Source organism: Saimiri boliviensis, chromosome 2, assembly GCF_048565385.1.
Source record: "Saimiri boliviensis isolate mSaiBol1 chromosome 2, mSaiBol1.pri, whole genome shotgun sequence".
Taxonomy (NCBI): Eukaryota; Metazoa; Chordata; class Mammalia; order Primates; family Cebidae; genus Saimiri; species Saimiri boliviensis.
In genome coordinates this window covers 123,468,005-123,488,361 of record NC_133450.1, presented here as the reverse complement: position 1 = coordinate 123,488,361, position 20,357 = coordinate 123,468,005, and the positions used below count along the sequence as shown (strand labels likewise).

The 20,357-nt window shown below is 40.6% G+C and overlaps 1 protein-coding gene across 4 annotated transcripts in view; it reads right to left on the bottom strand.

Annotated features, from left to right (window-relative positions):
* The window catches only part of DNAAF4 (dynein axonemal assembly factor 4), a 66,727-nt gene that overhangs the window by 8,100 nt on the left and 38,270 nt on the right, over positions 1-20,357 (bottom strand). For 2 of the 4 annotated variants that reach the window (XM_074394212.1, XM_039462808.2), the window contains 4 exons: positions 16,778-16,923; positions 13,975-14,084; positions 5,906-6,059; positions 1,893-1,998 (listed from right to left, as the gene is read on the bottom strand). In XM_074394212.1, the coding sequence (XP_074250313.1) occupies positions 1,893-1,998; positions 5,906-6,059; positions 13,975-14,084; positions 16,778-16,923 (516 nt within the window). Of the gene's footprint in view, positions 1-1,892; positions 1,999-5,905; positions 6,060-7,481; positions 8,019-13,974; positions 14,085-16,777; positions 16,924-20,357 lie in introns of those variants that run through there. The other 2 variants (XM_010346116.3, XM_074394214.1) reach the window with 2 other exon arrangements.

The window sequence follows — 20,357 nt, the reverse complement described above, 5'->3', positions numbered from 1 at the left end:
GTTCAAATGATTCTCCTTCCTCAGCCTCCCAAGTAGCTGGGATTACAGGCATGTGCCACTACACTCAGCTAATTCTGTATTTTTAGTAGAGACAGGGTTTCACTATATTGGTCAGGCTGGCGAACTCCTGATCTCAGGTGACCTCCACCCACCTTGGCATCCCAAGTTCTGGAATTTCAGGTGTGAGCTACTGTACCTGGCCCCCTAAATCTATTTAAAATAAAATAAAATAAATGTTGTATGTCTTCTGCATATATGGGGCTAAATTACAGACCTTAATACAATCTAACAAATACAAGCAATGTGCATACAGTATGGTAGATCTGTTGTTTCTAAGCTTAGGTGTGTATACACACACACACACACACACACACACACACACACACACGGTATGACCAAAGAAGCTCTTTGAGATAAATTTCCAGCCGGGTGCGGTGGCTCATGCCTGTAATCCCAACACTTTGGGACACTGTGGTGGGTGGATCACGAGGTCAAGAGTTTGAGACCAGCCTGGCCAAGATGGTGAAACCCGATCTCTACTAAAAACACAAAAATTAGCCAGGCATGGTGGCAGGTACCTGTAATCCCAGCTACTCGGGAGGCTGAGGCAGGAGAATTGCTTGAACTCGGGAGGCAGAGGTTGCAGTGAGCGAAGACTGTGCCATTGCACTCCAGCCTGGGCAACAGAGCAAGACTCCATCTCAAAAAAAAACAAAAACAAAAAACAAAAACTTTCAATGATATCTCAAATAAATCATTTATATATTTTACCATGATTTTTTTTTAAGAGACAGGGTCTCACTATGTTGCCCAGGTCTCAAACTCCTGGCCTCAAGCCATCCTCCCACTTCAGCTCCCCTAGTCCCTGGGATTACAAGGGTGAAGCACCACACCCAGCATTTATCACATATCTTTCTATAAAAGAGTTGTCTGGTAATATAGCATTTTTCTAGACTGAAACTTATTGTTCACACTTGTTTTAATTCCCTTCTACAATGAATGTTTAAAATATAATTTTGAAATCATGTTTTGTCAGATATGTTGCAGACATTTCAAAGAAAAAATTTTTTTTTTTTTTTGAGACAGAGTTTCGCTCTTGTTACCCAGGCTGGAGTGCAATGGCACGATCTCGGCTCACCGCAACCTCCGCCTCCTGGGTTCAAGCAATTCTCCTGCCTCAGCCTCCTGAGTAGCTGAGACTACAGGCACGCGCCACCATGCCCAGCTAATTTTTTGTATTTTTAGTAGAGACGGGGTTTCACCACATTGACCAGGATGGTCTCGATCTCTCGACCTCGTGATCCACCCGCCTCAGCCTCCCAAAGTGCTGGGATTACAGGCTTGAGCCACCGCGCCCGGCTTCAAAGAATAAATTAAATGCTAAAAATATTTTAAAATTTAGTCCTGCCGGGCGCGGTGGCTCAAGCCTGTAATCCCAGCACTTTGGGAGGCCGAGGCGGGTGGATCACGAGGTCGAGAGTTCGAGACCATCCTGGTCGACATGGTGAAACCCCATCTCTACTAAAAATACAAAAAATCAGCTGGGCATGGTGGCGTGTGCCTGTAATCCCAGCTCCTCAGGAGGCTGAGGCAGGAGAATTGCCTGAACCCAGGAGGCGGAGGTTGCGGTGAGCCGAGATCGCACCATTGCACTCCAGCCTGGGTAACAAGAGCGAAACTCCGTCTCAAAAAATAAATAAATAAATAAAATAAAATGTAGTCCTTAAAAGTCATGATCCTTTTGACCATACCTATTCTAAAAAAAATTAATAAATAAAATATACATAAAAACAATTTTTAAAAAGAGAAAAAAAGGCATGATCTTAAATAATTCCAGTGACTTTTTTTCAGAGTATAACTTGATATTTAAACCACTTCTATCAATTTCTTACCTTCTACATACAATTCTAGTTGACAGAATGCTGTTCCACGTCGTATATGTGCCTTCATTCTTGCATTAGCATTGTCTGTAACAGGTGGCATCAATAATTCCAGTGCCTTATAAAATATATATATAATTATTAAGAGAAAGACATCATTTCTTAATTTAAACAAGCAAAGGTCGGGCACAGTGGATGACACCTGTAATCCCAGCACTTTAGGAGGCTGAGGTGGGTGGATAGCTTGAGGGTCAGGAGTTTGAGACCAGCCTGGCCAACATGGCGAAACCCTGCCTCTACTAAAAATACAAAAACTAGCCAGACATGGTGGTGCATGCTGGTAATCCCAGCTACTCAGGAGACTGAGGCAGGAGAATCACTTGAATCTGGGAGGCAGAGGTTGCAGTGAGCTGCCAAGATCACACCACTGCACTTCAGCCTGGTGACAGAATGAGACTTCATCTGGAAAAAAAAAAAAGGCCTCAAGCCCTCACCTAAATTGGCTTAGCTGGTACAAGAATTTACCAAAGACATACATATATAGATATTAGCTCAATGCAACCTCCACCTCCCAGGTTCAAGCAATCCTCCTGCCTCAGCCCCACTAGTAGCTGGGATTGCAGGCATACACCACCATGCCTGGCTAATTTTTGTATTTTTAGTAGAGATGGAGTTTCACCATATTGGCCAGGCTGGTTTCGAACTCCTGACCTCAGGTAATCCACCTGCTTCAGCCTCTCAAAGTGTTGGTATTACAGGCGTGAGCCATGGCACCCAGCCACATATATATGATTATTGTCTATATATAAATAAACTAACAACTTAAACTAATTGTGACATAAATGATAGGCTTTTATATTTAATATATATAAAATATATATTAAACATACAAATATATATTTTACATATATAAATTATATTTATATTATAAATGTAATATTTATCTATTTTAAAATATATTTAATATTCATATCTATATATTTATATACATATTTAATATGGAAATATTGTATATATACTTATGTTTATATACCTAAATATATATTTAATATATAAATATGTTTATGAATATATAAATATATATCATATATGTATATGTATACATTATATATTATATACATGTGTATATTATATATGTATATTATATACATATATATTTTAAAATATAAAATATATTTACAAATATATTTTTACTAGTAGGAATTATTAAATAGCATTTGTGGGGCTTTGGTATTCAGATTGAGTGATTCAGTTTATTCATTCATTCGATAAATATTTGCTTTGTGAGAGTCAAAGAAGAGCTGGATCATAAAAATTTTATGATATCAAAGTATGAGGACTTGTTGTGTATTCCATATCCTCAATCTCAAGGAGCTACTTAAGATTTTGCACGATATTCCCTTAAAACAAGTTATCTTGACATGGAAAAAGAAAAAGCCGTAGAAGTTCAAGACATTCACATGAAATATTAGTAATGGAAAGTAGACTATACTAAGTTACCCTGTAAATGAGAAAATGATTATAGCGATATCTGGGCTGGGCATGGTGGCTCACACCTGTAATCCCAGCACTTTGGGAAGCCAAGGCAGAATGATTACTTGAGGCCAGGAGCTTGAGGTTGCAGTGAGTCACTGCACTCTACCCTGGGCGACAGGCTGTCTTTTAAAAATTGAAAATTGAGAGCTGGGCATGGTGGCTCACACCTGTAATTCCAACACTTTGGGAGGCTGAGGCAAGTGGATCATTTGAGATAAGGAGTTCGAGACCAGCCTGGCCAACATACTCTACTAAAAATACAAAAATTAGCTGGGCATGGTGGTGGGCACCTGTAATCCCAGCTACTTGGAGGCTGAGGCAAGAGAATCACTTGAGCCCAGGAAACCGAGTTTGCAGTGAGCCGAGATCGCACCACTGCACTCCAGCCAGGGTGAAAGAATGAGACTCTGTCACACACACACAAAAAAAACTTAAAAAATTTGGCCAGTTGTGGTGGGAAGCACCTGTAATCCCAGCTACTCGGGAGGCTGAGGCAGGAGGATCTCCTGAACCTGGGAGGAGGATGTTGCAGTGAGTGGAGATCGTGCCACTGCACTCCAGCCTGGGTGACAGAGTGTGACATCATCTCAAAATAAAACTTTAAAAATCTCTTTAAAAAAGAAATATTCTCTTACTGCACATGTGGTAGAGATAACAAACGAATACCAAGTGTTACTCCTTCTACCTTGCATTGAGTCTGCAAAACTTTTTTTTTTCTTTTGAGACAGAGTCTTGCTCTATCACCTAGGCTAGGGTGCAATGGCATGATCTTAGCTCACTGCAACCTCTGCCTTTTGGGTTGTGAGTTTTTGGGTTCAAGCAGTTCTCCTGCCTCAACCTCCCAGGTAGCTGGGACTGCAGGCAGCCACCACCACACCTAGCTAATTTTTGTATTTTTAGTAGAGACAGGTTTTCATCATGTTGGCCAGGCTAGTCTCAAACTCCTGACCTCAGGTGATCTGTTGACCTTGGCCTCCCAAAGTGCTGAGATTATACGTGTTAGCCACAGCACCTGGCCAAGTCTGCAAAACTTTAATAAGAAAAAGGGTGGGCTAGATGCAGTGGTTCACACCTGTAATCCTAGTGCTTTGCAAAGCTGAGACAGGAAGATTGCTTGAGCCCAGGAATTCGAGACCAGCCTGGGCAATGTGGCCAAACCCCATCCTTATAAAAAATACAAAAATTAGCTAGGTATGGTGATGCATGCCTGTACTTCCAGCTACTTGGGAGGCTGAGGTGGGATGATCACTTGAGATTGGGAGGTCGAGGCTGCAGTGAGCTGTGATCACACCTCTGTAATCCATCCTGGGTGACAGAGTGAGATTCTGTTTCCTCTCCAAAAAAAAAGGAGGAGGAGGAAGAAAGAGAGAGAGAGAGAGAGAGAGAGAAGGAGGGAGGGAGGGATAAAGAGAGAAAGGAAAGAAGGGAAGGGGAAGGAAGGGAAAAGGAGGGAAAAGGAGGGAAAGGGAGGAGAAGGGAGGGGAGGGGAGGAGAGGGGAGGGGAAGGGAGGGGAGGGGAGGAGAGAGGAGGGGAGGGAAAGGAAGAAAAGGGAAAGGAAGGGAGGGAGAGGAGAAGAAAGAAAAAGGAAGGAAAGAAGAAAGGGGGGAGAGGGAGGGGAGAAGAAAAAAGGAAGGAAAAAAGGAGGGAGAGAGGGAAGGAGGAAGGAAGAAAGAAAAAATAAAGGGGGAAGGAAAGAGGAAAGGAAAGGAAAGGAAAGGAAAGGGTACAACTGACCACCATTTACTAATTTCCAGCAGGGTACAGTGGTTCACACCTATAATTCTAGCACTTTGAGAGACCAGGTTGTAGCATCCCTTGAAATCAGGCGTTCAAGACCAGCCTGAGAAATATAGGGAAACCTTGTCTCTACAAAAAAACAAAAACAAAAAACAAAACAAAACAAATACTTAGCTAGGTGTGGTGGTGTGTGCCTATAATCCCAGCTACTTAAGAGGCTGAGGTGGGGAGGATAGCTTGAGATTAGGAGGTCAAAGCTGTGGCAGTAAGCTGACATCTTACCACTGCATTCCAGCCTGGGTGACAAGGCAAGACCCTGTCTTATAAAAAAAAAAATACATTTACTAATTTCCTTGTGAACTTGAATTGATACATCAGGGCAATAGAGTAACAGCTGATTTTTTTTTTTTTTTTTTTTTTTTTAAAGAGATAGGATTTCTCCATGTTGGCCAGACCGGTCTCAAACTCCTGACTTTAGGTGATCCACCCACCTCAGCCTCCCAAGGTGCTGGGTTACAGGCGTGAGCCACCATGCCCAGCAAAAGCTGATTTTTAATCTAATTAACTATTCATAGAAGTCACAACAAATGCCAGTTCCTTGTCCATTAGTAAAAAATCAGTTTACAAAAACTTCAATAGGAAAAACAATTTTTAAAATCTTTATATCTCAATTATTTCAATTGAACAGAAAAAGATCATCATTTAAACCAATTAATAGAAGGATATACATATAAGAAAGAGATATCCATACCTTAGAAGAATCTTCAATAGCCTTGTGTAAATTTTTTAGTTTTAGGTGGCAGGCAGCACGGTTCAAATATAATAGTGGAATCTTACTGTTTAGTCTTATGGCTAAGTTATATGCATTAATAGCTGCCAAATAGTTTTCTGTTGCGAACAATTTGCTAATGAGACAAAAACAGAAAAGGAAAACAATTTAACAGGAAAACAGAAACACAGAAATAATATCTAATTGTATTTCACAAAGAGGATGGCCTACCTCTTTTTGCATTCTCTGTAGGGTAAACATGGCTGAATGTACTGAATCCATCTCTCTTTCACATACACCAGCCTCCCATTTAAATGGGACGGACCTCACTCCCATTTCCAAGGGAAGACATTAGTAATTTAAGCCAGTAGGCATATTTTCATTCTTTTTGTTACAGTAATTGGCTCGGGGATGGGCTTGTATGGCCTACATTGTTCTATTTACCTTTTTTTTTTTTTTTTTTTTTTTTTTTTTCCAATTTTGTGTTTTTGAGACAGAGTTTTGCTCTGTCGCCAGGCTGGAGTGCAGTGGTGCAATCTCGGCTCACTGCAACCTCCACCTCCTGGGTTCCAGTGTTTTTCCTGCCTCAGGCTCCCGAGTAGCTAGGACTACAGGAATGTGCCACCACGCCCAGCTAATTTTTGTACATTTTGTAGAGATGGGGTTTCACCATGTTGGCCAGGATGGTCCTGATCTCCTGACCGCGTTATCTGCCTGCCTGGGTCTCCCAGAACGCTGGGATTATAGGGATGAGCCACCGCACAGGGCCTAATGTTCTATTTAGAATGAAGCCTGTGGGTTGGTTTCAAAGTTGGAGAATAAAAAGTTGGGCAAACTTCTCCCCCTGCTGGATATAAATGAAGAAGTCACATAGCCCAAATTGTTACTATTTTTCAACATGGAAGAGCTGGCATTAGAATAAAGCTGATACTATGGGAATATGAAAGGAATAAAAAAGCAGAAAGAAACTGAGCCTTTAACGATACAGTTAAGCTGCTGGATCAAGCTTTACCTGAAATGCAAAACACCTTTAGCTTTTTAGTTTTATAAGACAATAAATTCCTTTCAATATAAGCCAGTTTGAACTGGGTTTTTTGGTTACTTGCAATGTATATACACTTTAAGTTCAAATGTTCCAAAATTCTCTTCAAATAAAAAGATGTACATAATTAAAAAGATTTCTTCAAAATGCAAAGTTTGTTTTTTTATGTTTAATTTCCACTTAAAAAATTTGAAAAAGTACATAAACAGGAAAACAGAAAATACTTTGCTAAAAATAAAAATGTCATATATTGGGAGGCCGAGGTGGGTGGATCACGAGGTCAAGAGATCGAGACCATCCCGGTCAACATAGTGAAACCCCGTCTCTACTAAAAATACAAAAAATTAGCTGGGCATGGTGGTGCGTGCCTGTAATCCCACCTACTCAGGAGGCTGAGGCAGGAGAATTGCCTGAACCCAGGAGGTGGAGGTTGCAGTGAGCCGAGATCGCGCCATTGCACTCCAGCCTGGGTAACAAGAGCGAAACTCCCTCTCGGAAAAAAAAAAAAAAAAAAAAAACTAAAAATGTCATATAAATATAGCTTCATATTCATGTTCATTCCATTTTACTGCATACTTTGCTGCTCTGGAATATTAAACGTGTCAAAAGTAAACCTATTAAGTACCCAGTAAACTAAGCAAAAGGTAAGATGGCACCATTGTCACACCTAATTTGAGCTAAACTCAAGCTGAACAAACTAGTACAAACTAGAAAAGCTAATTCCGTGGTTCAGTTTACATTTCTGAAATGCCTTGTATTAGCGATGTTTCTGAATGCAAGTAACAGAACCACAACTCCACTGGGCTTAAACAAGTAAGGAAATTAATTACCTCACTTTTTTGTTGTTGTTTTGTTTGAGACAGAGTTTCTCACTCTGTCACCCAGGCTACAGAGTGCAGTGGCGCAATCTCGGCTCACCATGTTGGCCAGGCTGGTCTCGAACTCCTGACCTCGTGATCCGCCTGTCTTAGCCTCCCAAAGTGCTGGGATTACAGGTGTGAGCCACTGCACCCAGCCTATCTCACATTTTAAAAGTCCATGGGATTAAGGACCCTATAAAGAAGATCAAAAAATAAAAATAGGAAATCCAGAGGAAAGAAGCTCCAAGCCCAATTAGCAGCTCAAAGATGTTATCAAGGTCCCAGGCTCCATTCTACTGTACTCAGCAGAAACCATAATTGGGCTGGTTATCCTCATGGACATATTAGCTCAAGGTGCCACATACAGGCATAATACTCATTGGAAGAAAAGGTAACAATATTTTCTGGTATATGTTTCCTACGAGAAAGAAAATCGTTCCCAGAAAACTCCCAGTTTACCTCCTTTCACATCTCATTGACCAAAAGTACATTCCCTTAAAACAAAAATAAAAACCAGTCTTTCTCTTCCTCAAACTCTCTTTTTCTCTTTTCTCTCTCTCTCCCTCAGACTCTTTCCCTTTATCCTTGCCTCCCTCCCTGCCTTCCCCTGTCCCCCACTGCCATCTCTCTCTCTCTCTCTCTCTCTCTCTCCTCTTGCCCCCACTTCCCCAATTTTACTATTCATACTATGACTACTATGTACTGCTGTTTAGAATGCTTTTAAAAATTCAAAAACATGACCATCTTTCCATGTTAGAAAACGGAGAAATACATTTTTAGAGTGTACATAATACACAGATTGTTCTTACAGTTTTTCTCATAAGCGCTAGGATTTTTGAAACCAATTTCCTCCTACTTGGGTACATTTAGGGATCTTGTTTTCCAATACTTTTGTTTTTATGAAGAACAATATAATAAGTATTTTTGTGCCTATATCTTTTTTTTTTTTTTTTTTTTAAAAAAAAAAAAAAGCAGGTATGCAACTAAAGCAATCATGATCTGTTGAAGTCAATGAGAATTTATCCCTGAATCTGGAATAGGGTCACCATCCTAAGTCACAAAGGCAAGGTCTGCACACATAAACAAAATATGGGCTCAGCCAATAAGGATAAAGGGAGAGAATAAATATTGGCTAGGTAATCTGCAGTGTCTACAACAACAAAACGTTTTTTTTTTTTTTTTTTTTTGAGATGGAGTCTCGCACTGTTGCCCAAGCTGGAGAATATTGGTGCAATCTCGGCTCACTGCAACCTATGCCTCACAGGTTCAAGCAATTCTCTTGCCTCAGCCTCCGGAGTAGCTGAGATTACACAGCCACCATGCCCGGCTAAATTTTGTATTTTGAGTAGAGACAGGGTTTCACTATGTTGATCAGGCTGGTCTTGAACTCCTGAACTCATGATTTGCCAGCCTCAGCCTCCCAAAGTGCCGGGATTACAGGCTTGAGCCACAATGCCTGGACTTTTATTTTTTAAACTGTAGTAAAATATATATAACAAAAGTTACCACTTTAAACATTTTAAAATGTAAAATTCAGTGGCATTAACTACATTTACGTTGTACAACCATCACCACCATCCATGTTTATAACTTTTTCATCTTCTAAAATTGAGACTCCATACCCATTAGAGAGTAACTCTCCGATCCTCCTCCTTTCTAGTCATTCACAACCACCATTTGATTTTCTGTCAGTTTGACCACTCTAAGTACCTCACATAAGTGAAATCATATATTTGTCCTTTTGTGATTGGCCTATTTCATTTAGTATAATGTCTTCAAGGTACATCCGTGTTGTAGCATGTGACAGGATTTCCTCCCTTTTTAAGGCTGAAATAACACTGCATTATTATGGATATGACACATTTTATTGATCTATTTATCCCTCAATGGACACTTGGGTTCCTTATATGTTTTGGATATTTTGAATGTTATTGCTATGAACCTGGGTGTACAACTATCTGTTTGTGTTCCTACTTTTAATTCTTTTGGGTATACACCCCGAAGTGGAATTACTAGATGATATAACGATTCTATTTTTGGCCATGTGTGGTGGCTCATATCTATAATCCCAGTACTTTGGAGGTCAAGATGGACAGATTACTTGAGCTCATGAGTTTGAGACCAGCCTGGGTAACATAACAAAACTCTGTCTCTACGAAAGCTACAAAAATTAGCTGGTCCCATCTACTTGGGAGGCTTAGGTGGGAAGACAGCTTACACCTGGGAGGTGGAGGTTGCAGTGAGCCAAGATCACACCACTGCACTGAAGCATGGGCTATAGGGCCAGACGTTATCTCAAAAAAAGAAAACAAAAATTCTATTTTTACTTCTTTGAGGAACAATACTGTTTTCCATAGCAGCTGTATCATTTCACACCTCTACCAAGAGTGCACAGGATTCTAATTTCTCCACATCCTCACTAACACTTGTTATTTACTGTTTCGCTTTTTTTTTTCTGAGTAGCCATCCCAAAGGGTGGGAAGTGGCATCTCATAGTGGTTTTGACAGGCATTTCCCAAATGGTTAGTGATACTAAACATTTTTTCATACTAACCATTTGTCTTCTTTGGAGAAATGCCTATTTAGGTTCTTTGGTCATTTTTATTTTTTAAAAAATTACTATTATATTTCTGAGCAGAGTCTTGATCCGTTGCCCAGGCTGGAGTTCAGTGGTGCCATCTCAACTCATTGCAACCTCTACCTCCCAGATTCAAGTGATTCTCATAGTTGAGAGAATCAGAGTAGCTGGGATTACAAGTGTGCGTCACCATGCCCTGCAAATTTTCTATTTTCAGTAGAGACAGCGTTTCACTTCATGGCCAGGCTGGTCTCGAACTCCTGGCCTCAAGTGATCTGTCCACCTTGGCCTGTCCAAAAGCTGGGACTACAGGTGTGACCAGTAGCTCTGCCCTCTTTGCTCATTTTTAAATTAGGTTGTTTTGTTGTTGAATAGTAGCTCAAATATATTCTCAATTTGCAAATATTTTCTCTATTCCATGAGTTGCTTTTTTACTCTGTTTATAGTGTCGTCAATGTACAAACGTTTTTAATTTTGATGTGGTCCAACTTAACCGTTTTTTCTTTTGTTGCCTATTGTTTTGGAGTCATATGCAGGAAACTTTACCAAATCCAAAGTAAGGAAGCACCCTGTGTCCTCTTCTAAGAATTTTACAGTTTAGTCCTTACATTTAGGTCTTTGATCCATTTTGAGTTATTTTTGTACATGGTATTATAGGTAAAGGCCCAATTCTTTCTCTTTTTCCACCCCTCCCCCCTCCACCTTTTTTTTTTTTTTTTTTTTTTGAGAAGGAGTCTGACTCTGTCGCCCAGGCTAGAATGCAGTGGCACAATCTCTGCTCACTATAACCTCCACCTCCTGGGTTCAAGCGATTCTCCTGCCTCAGCCTCCCACGTAGCTGGGATTATAGGCACCCGCCACCATGCCCAGCTAATTTTTATATATTTTTTAGTAGAGACGAGGTTTCACCATGTTGGCCAGGATGGTCTCGACCTCCTGACCTCGTGATCCACCTGCCTCTGCCTCCCAAAGTGCTGGGATTACAGGCATGAGCTACCATGCCTTTTACATCTGGCTAATTTTGTATTTTTAGTAATGAAGGGGTTTCTCCATGTTGGTCAAGCTAGTCTCACACTCCCGAACTCAGGTGATCTGCCTGCCTCTGCCTCCTAAAATGCCGGGATTACAGGCGTGACCCACCATGCCTACCCCGTATTACCTTGTTCTTATCCATGTTATTGTACTTCCCACACAGTATTTTAAGTATTTGTGATGCTTCTCTCCTCCTGATTTCTCTCATTCAGTGCCTATAGTCTGGCAAATAGCAAGCAATCAATAATTGCTTATTTAATGACTAAATAATGAGTACGAAGGAAGAAAGGAAGGAAGCAGAGAAGGAGGAGAAAAAATTATATATGGTTTTACTCTTGGGAGTTAGAAGAACCAAACTGTCAGTTCCCAGCTTCTAACCCTCAGAAAAATTGCCAACTCCAGCTAAACTCCACTAAACAATCCCTTGTGTTGTAACAGACAAGAGAAAAAAGCAAGTAAAAGTAGAAAGTAAAGAAAAACATAGACATTGTGGTAGACAGATAATGCTCCCCCAACACCGACAAAAGACGTTCACATTCTAATCCTAGAACCTATGAATGTTACCTAACGTGGCAAAGAGGACTTTGCAGATGTGATTGATTTAGAGTTTGAGATGGAGAGAGTAACCTGCATCATGTAGGTAGGACTAATGTAAACACAAGGGGCCTTACAAAAGGAAGAAGGAGGCAGGAGAGTCAGAAAAGAAGAGACCATGGAAGCAGAGGTCAGAACAATGCAATCAGTGGCTGGGGGCCACAATCCAAGGAATGCAAGCAGCTTAGAAGCTAGAAATTTAGGAAAACAGATTGCTCCCTAGAGCCTTTAAAAGGAATGCAACTGACACCTAATTTTAGCCCAGTGAAACTCATTTTGGATTTCTGGACTCCAGAACTAAAAGATAAATTTGTGTTGTTTTAAGCCACTAACTTTGTGGTAGTTTATTACAGAAGCAATAGGAAAATAAACATAGAACTGTGTATGATGAAATATAATAAATGTCTATAGCTGCCTTGAAATATGAACATAAATTTCCACTCAGAATATACCAGAAGTCACTGTTTTTGATCAGTATGTTAAAATATTCACACAGAGAGCCATATACAAATGAATAAAATGATTGCCCGAATATAATGTAATTTATGGGATAATATGGTAATCTTTTTTCTTTCTATACCACTGATCTGAAAGGCAATAATATATTAATCTTTTAAAAATGGATTTGTTTAGGTCCTGCACTAGGGCTCATGCCTGTAATGCCAGCATTTTGGGAGGCTGAGGTGTACGAATGACTAGAGATCAGGAGTTCAAGACCAGCTTGGCCAACATGGTAAAACCCTGTCTCTACTAAAAATACAAAAAAATTAGCCAGGCGTGGTGGTGGGCCCTGTAATCCCAGCTACTTGGGAGGCTAAGGCAGGAGAATTGCTTGAACCTGAGAGGTGGAGGTTGCAGTGAGCTGAGATTGCGCCACTACACTCCAGCCTGGGTGACAGAATAAGACTCTATCTCAAAACAAAAAAGAGAAAAAAAATGGATATGAATAATCAAAATAGTGCTAGCTTTCCAAAAAGCCTGATTTTATGGGAATCATCAGGAAGGACATATGTCAAATGTAAAAGGGAATTTTCTTCCTTTTTTTTTTTAATTTTTAGAGACAGGGTCTCGCTATGTTGCCCAGGCTGGAGTGCAGTGGCTATTCACAGGCACGATCCCACTACTGGTCAGCACGGGAGTTATGACCTGCTCCATTTCTGACCTCGGCCAGTTCACCCCACCTTAGGCAACCTGGTGGTCCCCTGTTCCCGAAGTCACCGTATTGCTGCGGAACTTAGTGCGGACACCCATTGGCATAGCATACTACAGCTCAGAACTCCTGGACTCAAGCAATCCTCTAGGCTTAGCCTCCCAAGTAGCTGGGACTACAGGCACGTGCTACCGCACCCAGCTGTAAAAGGGATTTTAAAAGGAATTTATTTTAATAAGCATTGCAAAAGCTGTAATTTTTTTTTCATTTTTATGACACTAAATAAAAAAAGAAAATTAGAGTCTCAATGACTTACTTGTTATCCTACTTTTTAAATATGGAAGCCCTGTCTACCTCATTTGCTTATTCAGAATATCCTTCTCCAACAACACACGCACAGACACAACATCTAGAGAATGTAGTAACTGCTTTTTTTGTTCAAAGACAGGGTCTCACTTTGTTGCCTAGACTGGAATGCAGTGGCACAATCATAGCTCACTGCAGCCTTGAACTCCTAGGCTGGAGGGATCCTCCTGCCTCAGCCTTCTGAGTAGTTGGGACGACAGGTGCTTGCCAGCACACCGGGCTAATGTTTTTTGTTTGTTTGTTTTTTGTAGAGACAAAAACTCACTTTGTTGCCCAGGCTGGTCTTGAACTTCTGGCTTCAAGTGATCATCCCACCTCAGCCTCCCCAAAGGGCTGGGATTGCAGGCATGAGCCACCATACTCATCCTGTGATAACTACTAATGTCTTCATACGTGATAAAGCTCATGGTCAGAGTTCAAACAACTTACTTTCCTTTATCCTTCAACCATTCTGGGTTCTTTTCTTCTTCTTTTAAATCACAAAGTTCAGGTATGTCAGTATTCATTGCTCTTCGAGCCTCCGCTTGTTTGTGTAGCCACTAGAATGAGAAAGAAGTTTCAGGAAAAACACGAAGGTCTCATTTTTATTATCATTTCCTTTCAGATTTTTCATTTTCCTCCAATGGATGGAAATATTTGTTATGCACTGAATGTTTGTGTCTTCCCCACCTCTCCTCCAAATTCACATATTGAAGCCTTAGCCATCAGTATGAATCAGTATTTGGAAGTGGGGCCTCTGAGAGGTAGTTAGGTTAAGGTCATGAGAGAAGAGCCCCCCAGATGAGTTTCTCATCCTTATAAGAAGAAAAAGAGATCAGAGCTCCCCACCCACTATGTGGACACAGTGAAAAAGTGGTTGTCTGCACGTTATGACGGGACCCTACCAAGAACTATGCTGGCACCCTGATCTTGGATTTCTCAGCCTCCAGAACTATGAGAAATGAATGTTTGTTGTTTAAGCCACCCAGTCTATAGTACTTTGTTTATAGCAGCCAGGGTAGATCAACATACTATTTGATGATGGCTTTTTTTTTGGTTTGTTTTTTGTTTTTTTTTTTTCCCCCAAGATGGAGTTTCCCTCTGTCACCCAGGCTGGAGTGCAGTAGCACAGTCTCAGCTCACTGCAACCTCTACCTCCCAGATTCAAGTGATTCACCTGCCTCAGCCTCCTGAGTAGCTAGAATTACAGGCGTGTGCCACCATGCCCAGCTAATTTTTGTATTTTTAGTAGAGACAGGGTTTCACTATGTTGGCCAGACTGGTCTCGAACTCCTGACCTTGTGATCTGCCTGCCTTGGCTTCCCAACATGCTGGGATTACAGGCATGAGCCACTGAGCCCAGCCTATGTGATTATTATTTTACCTTTCTTGGCTATATTATTTTTATTTTTCTATACAGAAAAATATACAGGGAGATCACTTGAGCCCAAGAGTTTAAGGCTACAGTGAGCCATGATTGCACCACCGTACTCCAGTCTGGGCAGCAGGGCAAGACTCCAACTCTTAAAAAAAAAAAAAAAAAAAAAAAAAAGGTGTGTCTGGTGTGTGTACACATACACACACAATTTTAAAATTATTATAATTGTAAAATTATAGAAATGTTAAAAATACAGCAAAATACATTGTTTAATAACATGAAATAATTAATATTTATATTATCATTGTGTCTTAAGGAGCCTGTTATTTCTACAATTTTTCAATTGAAAGACATATCAATTCAGCCTTGCAGTAAAAAAATGCAGTTCTTGGTCAAGTGCGGTGGCTCATGCCTGTAATCCCAGCACTTTGGGAGGCCGAGGCTGGTGAACTGCCTGAGGTCAGGAGTTCAAGACCAGCCTGACGAAAATGGTGAAACCCCATCTCTACTAAAAATACAAAATATCAGCCAGGTGTGGTGGCTCATACCAGTAATTCCAGCTACTAGGGAGGCTGAGGCAGGAGAATCACTTGAACCCAAGAGGCGTAGGTTACAGTGAGCTAAGACTGCACCATTGCGGTCCAGCCTGGGCAACAGAGTAGGACTTTGTCTCAAGAAAAAAAATGCAGTCCTTTTTTGGGGGTGGACAGAGTCTTTGCTCTTGTTGTCCAGGCTGGAGTGAAATGGTGCAATCTCAGCTCACTGCTACCTCCTCCTAAGTTCATTCTCCTGTTTCAGCCTCCCAAGTAGCTGGGATTACAGGCATTCACCACCACATCTGGCTAATTTTTTTGAATTTTTAGTTGAGATAGGGTTTCAAAATGTTGGTCAGGCCGGTCTCAAACTCTTGACCTCAGGCAATCCTTCCATCTCTGCCTCCCAAAGTGCTAGGATTACAGGTATGAGCTACCTCACCTGGTCAAAAAAATGCAGGTGATATAACTAAAGATACAATATTTGAAATCTAGGGCTTAGGAATTTATAAATGGATGAAAGATATTAATTCTAAAATGTCACATTAGAAATACCTGTTATTGGTAATAATTAGCTGTAATGATATATTAATAATTTCCAAGTATCTTCCTTCCGAAATACATACTGATCCAGAGTTTATAAATCTATCAACATTATAGAAAATCATGTATTTGGCTGGGCGCGGTGGCGCGTGCCTGTAGTCCCAGCTACTTGGGAGGCTGTGGTGGGAGGATCGCTCAGAGCCCAGGAGTTCTGGGCTGTATTGCGGTATGCCGATCGGGTGTCTGCACAAAGTTCAACATCAATATGGTGACCTTCTGGGAGTGGGAGACCACCAGGATGCCTAAGGAGGGGTGAATCGACCCAGGTCGGAAACGGAGCAGGTCAAAACTTCCGTGCTGATCAGTAGCGGGATCGCGCCAAGTGATCCACTCGGCCCCTCAAAGTGCTGGGATTACAGGCTGGAGCCACCGCACCCGGCCTACTGTACATATATTAAATTAGTGTTCTCTTATCACTATTCTTGAGGCAAAAAATCCCTGCAAAATATATTTTCTCATAAGGAAATTCAAAAATACATTCATGATGTTATATCTTTAGTATAATAAATATTTAAGAAATTCAGTTTTCTGATCGATGTGGTGACGTCACGCTCTCCCTGGCCGCGACCGATCTGCGGTGGGTGAGGGACGGACATTCATGGCGATTAAACAAAAAACAAACAAACAAACAAAAAACAACAACAAAAAAGAAATTCAGAACCAGTACTAGTTTCCATGGATGAAATAAAAACAAAGCATTTTAATTTGTGGTAGTTGTAACTACAGTAAGCGTATCTACCTCCTCCTCTTCTGCTACTTGTGATTCACGAAGAGCTGTTGGGAATACTCGAGGAGTAAAGTTGATTTTAATATTGCCAACAGAGCGAGGAGCAGGAATACTGTCTTCCTTTAACTTCTCAGTAAATATATTTTCTGAATTTCTCCCTTCAAAAACAATGGTAGCGAATCAGTCACTTATTTCTCATTGTCTAGTTAACAATCAACTGACATTTAAAGTAATTACATATCAAAGCTAACCCCCAAATCCTAAACAAATAATCAAAGATATTTTCTTCAAGAAAAAATGCAAAATTTAGCACTGAAAATATGGCAACTAATGAATGACCTACCTGTTCTTTATCAATGGCCCCAGCTACTTTTCTGGGGTTCTCTTTTTAAAATCACAGTACTTAATTCACATCAACTCCAAGGGAGGATACTCTAGGTAACTACATCAACTCTAGAGAAGGGAACATAGGCAAAACCAGCACTGCCAATACCACCTCTATCTCCTTAAACTCTATAGCAATCGCTCCTATATACTTTATCTCCTATATACTTTCTTCTGATAGCGTAAAAGGTTTTAGCCATCAAAGAGAACTAATGAGAACTGACAAGGATGGGTACAGTGACTCACGTCTGTACTCACAGCACTTTGGGAGGACAAGGCGGGCCAATCACCTGAGGTCAGGAGTTTAACACCAGCCTGGCCAACATGGTGAAACCCTGTCTCTACCAAAAATACAAAAATCAGCCAGGCCTGGTGGTGCACACCTGTAATCCCACCTACTCAGGAGGCTGAGGCAGGAGACTCCCTTGAACCTGGGAGGTGGAGACTGCAGTGAGCCAAGGTTGCACCACTACACTCTAGCCTGGGCAACAGAGCGAGACTCCGTCTCAAACAAACAAAGAAAACCTAGTAAAGGGCCTTCACTGGAAATTTCAAAGGAGTGGGGCAAGGAGGGGAAAAGGCCTCATAGGCTCAAAGATGAAAGCCAAATAATGTGATACAAGAGGTGATCCCATCAGCCAGGATGGCCTTATGGAACACAGTCATTGAGCACTGTTGTGTAACAAAAGTATTACCTTAAAGAGAACTAAATTTTTATCTTTATTTGGTTTGTACACTTGGATCTTTATTTTACAATGCTCAGCTTGAACCTACCTAATAAAAAGTCCCAATAATTTTATATGTGAGTATACTGTTGCTCATTCATGATGGCAAAAGCCAACACTACCTAGTCAACTTTTCTAAATACATTATTCAAGGAAATGTTCCAGAACACGGAGAAATAACATTAAGAACCCAGGAGTGGGAGACTTGAGGGCAAAAATGAAAAAGAATGGCTTTTCTAAAGCAGTGGAGAACACACTAAAAATATTGTCCCATCTCAGCCTCTCAAGTAGCTGAGACTACAGGTGCACACCACCATACCTGGCTAATTTTTGGTTTGTATCCTTGTTTTTTTGTAGAAATGAGGTCTTATTTTGTTGCCTAGGATGGTCGTGAACTCCTGGTCTCAAGCAGTCCTCCTATCTTGGCCTCTCAAAGTGCTGAGATTACAGGTGTGAGCCACAACACTAAGCCTGTAAATAATATTTTTAAATGGTAATGCAAAAGAAGGAAAATAGAGCCGGGCACTCATGCCTGTAATCCCAGCACTTTGGGAGGCTAAGGTGGGCGGATCACTTGAGATCAGGTGTTTGAGATCAGCTTGGACAATATGGTGAAACCTCATCTCTACCAAAAATACAAAAAATTAGTCAGGGGCAGTGGTGGTTGCCTGTAATCCCAGCTACTTGGGAGGCTGAGGCAGGAGAATTGTTTGAATCCAGGAGGCAGAGGTTGCAGTCAGCTGAGATCGTGCTACTGCACTCCAGCCTAGGTGACAGAGTGCAATTCCGTCTCTCTCTCTCTCTCTCTCACACACACACACAGACACACACACACACACACACACAGAGAGAATCAAAAGTAAAAATGAAGTACACTTCATTTTACTTCAGATTACTAATGATTCATATGATGTAGAACATGCAGGATATCATTGCTATTGGCCATGAGAACTAACAAAAACTATTTTGCTACAGAAAAATAAACATCTTTATGGGTTTATGAAAAATATTAAAGTGACCACTAGTGACAGTAAAAATAAGATATATAATTTTCAAACTCACATATCTAATTTACATACTCTTCTCTTAAACATAAAAAAGAAATTTGCTGTTTATAGCAACACAGGTTAAAACTTGTACTAAGTTTTACATGCAATTTTATGAACAGGTAAAATGCTATCAATACATAAAAATTCTTGATAAAAAATAAATAAATGAAAGGTTCAATATATAGTTCAGTTTCAAAAGTAAGTAAAGGCCTCATCACCGAACTTAAAGGCTGGGTCATCTCAAAAGCTGATGCAAAGCTCTTTGGAAAGATTTTACATGTAAATAGATTAATATCAAAGGCAGGAGACTGGAAATTTAATGCTGATATAGGTACAGAGGTAGGGAGGTGGAAATGAAACCAGAATCATAGAAGGGCAGCACTCCTAGTGAAAAGGATGCTATAAGATCTCTGCTCACTAGTCTTAGAAAGTAAAGTTTGGAAAAAATGTCTCTAGTGGGAAATTGAAGCTCCAGGTGTTCCTCATAAGCAAGTCTTTTGCAAATAAGAATACATGGTATTTCCTCACATGCACACACAAAGAAGTTTTTGCTGAAGATGAGTGATCAGGCAGAAAAGCACAATTCACAAAAGGCCAGGCCTGGTGGCACACACCAATAATCCCAGCTACTCAGGAGGCTGAGGCAGGAGACTCCCTTGAACCTGGGAGGCGGAGGTTGCAGTATAAGGAAAAATCAGCAGACACAACAAATAAGACGACTAGCTCCCCAAGATTCTGAAACAGCACAACAATCTGAAAGAGACTAATTATTTTACACGTATTTACTTAAAGACAGCAAAGATAGGCTAATATCCATAATGAAAACTAAGAAGCTAGTGACAAAGAACAGAGAGGTGTGAAAAAAACCCAGAACTTTCAAAATGAAAAATGTTGTCAATGAAACTAAAAACATCTTGGATAAGTTTAACATAATGTTAGTCATGGTTGAAGACAATTTATAAACTAGAAGATAGATCTGAGGATATTATACAGAACATAGCTGAGGAAGATAAAGAGAATATAAGAAAGTTGGCCAGGTGCAGTGGCTCAAGCCTGTAATCCCAGCATTTTGGGAGGCCAAGACAGGTGAATTGCTTGAGGTCAGGAGTTCACAACCAGTGTGGCCAATATGGCGAAACCCAGTGTCTACTAAAAGTACAAAAATTCACCTGGTGTGGTGATGCACACCTGTAGTCCCAGCTACTAAGGAGGGTGAGGCAGGAGAATCACTTGAACCCAGGAGGCAGTGGTTGCAATGAACTGAGATTGTGCCACTGCACTCCAGCCTGGGTGACAGAGCAAGACTCCATCTCAAAAAAAGAAGAAAAACATCTGTGTAATTTAAAAATATATACTGAAATAAAGAGAATACAAGAAGTTAATATTTTGGAGAAACATTCCATGTTCATGGTTAGGAAGAATCAACATCGTGAA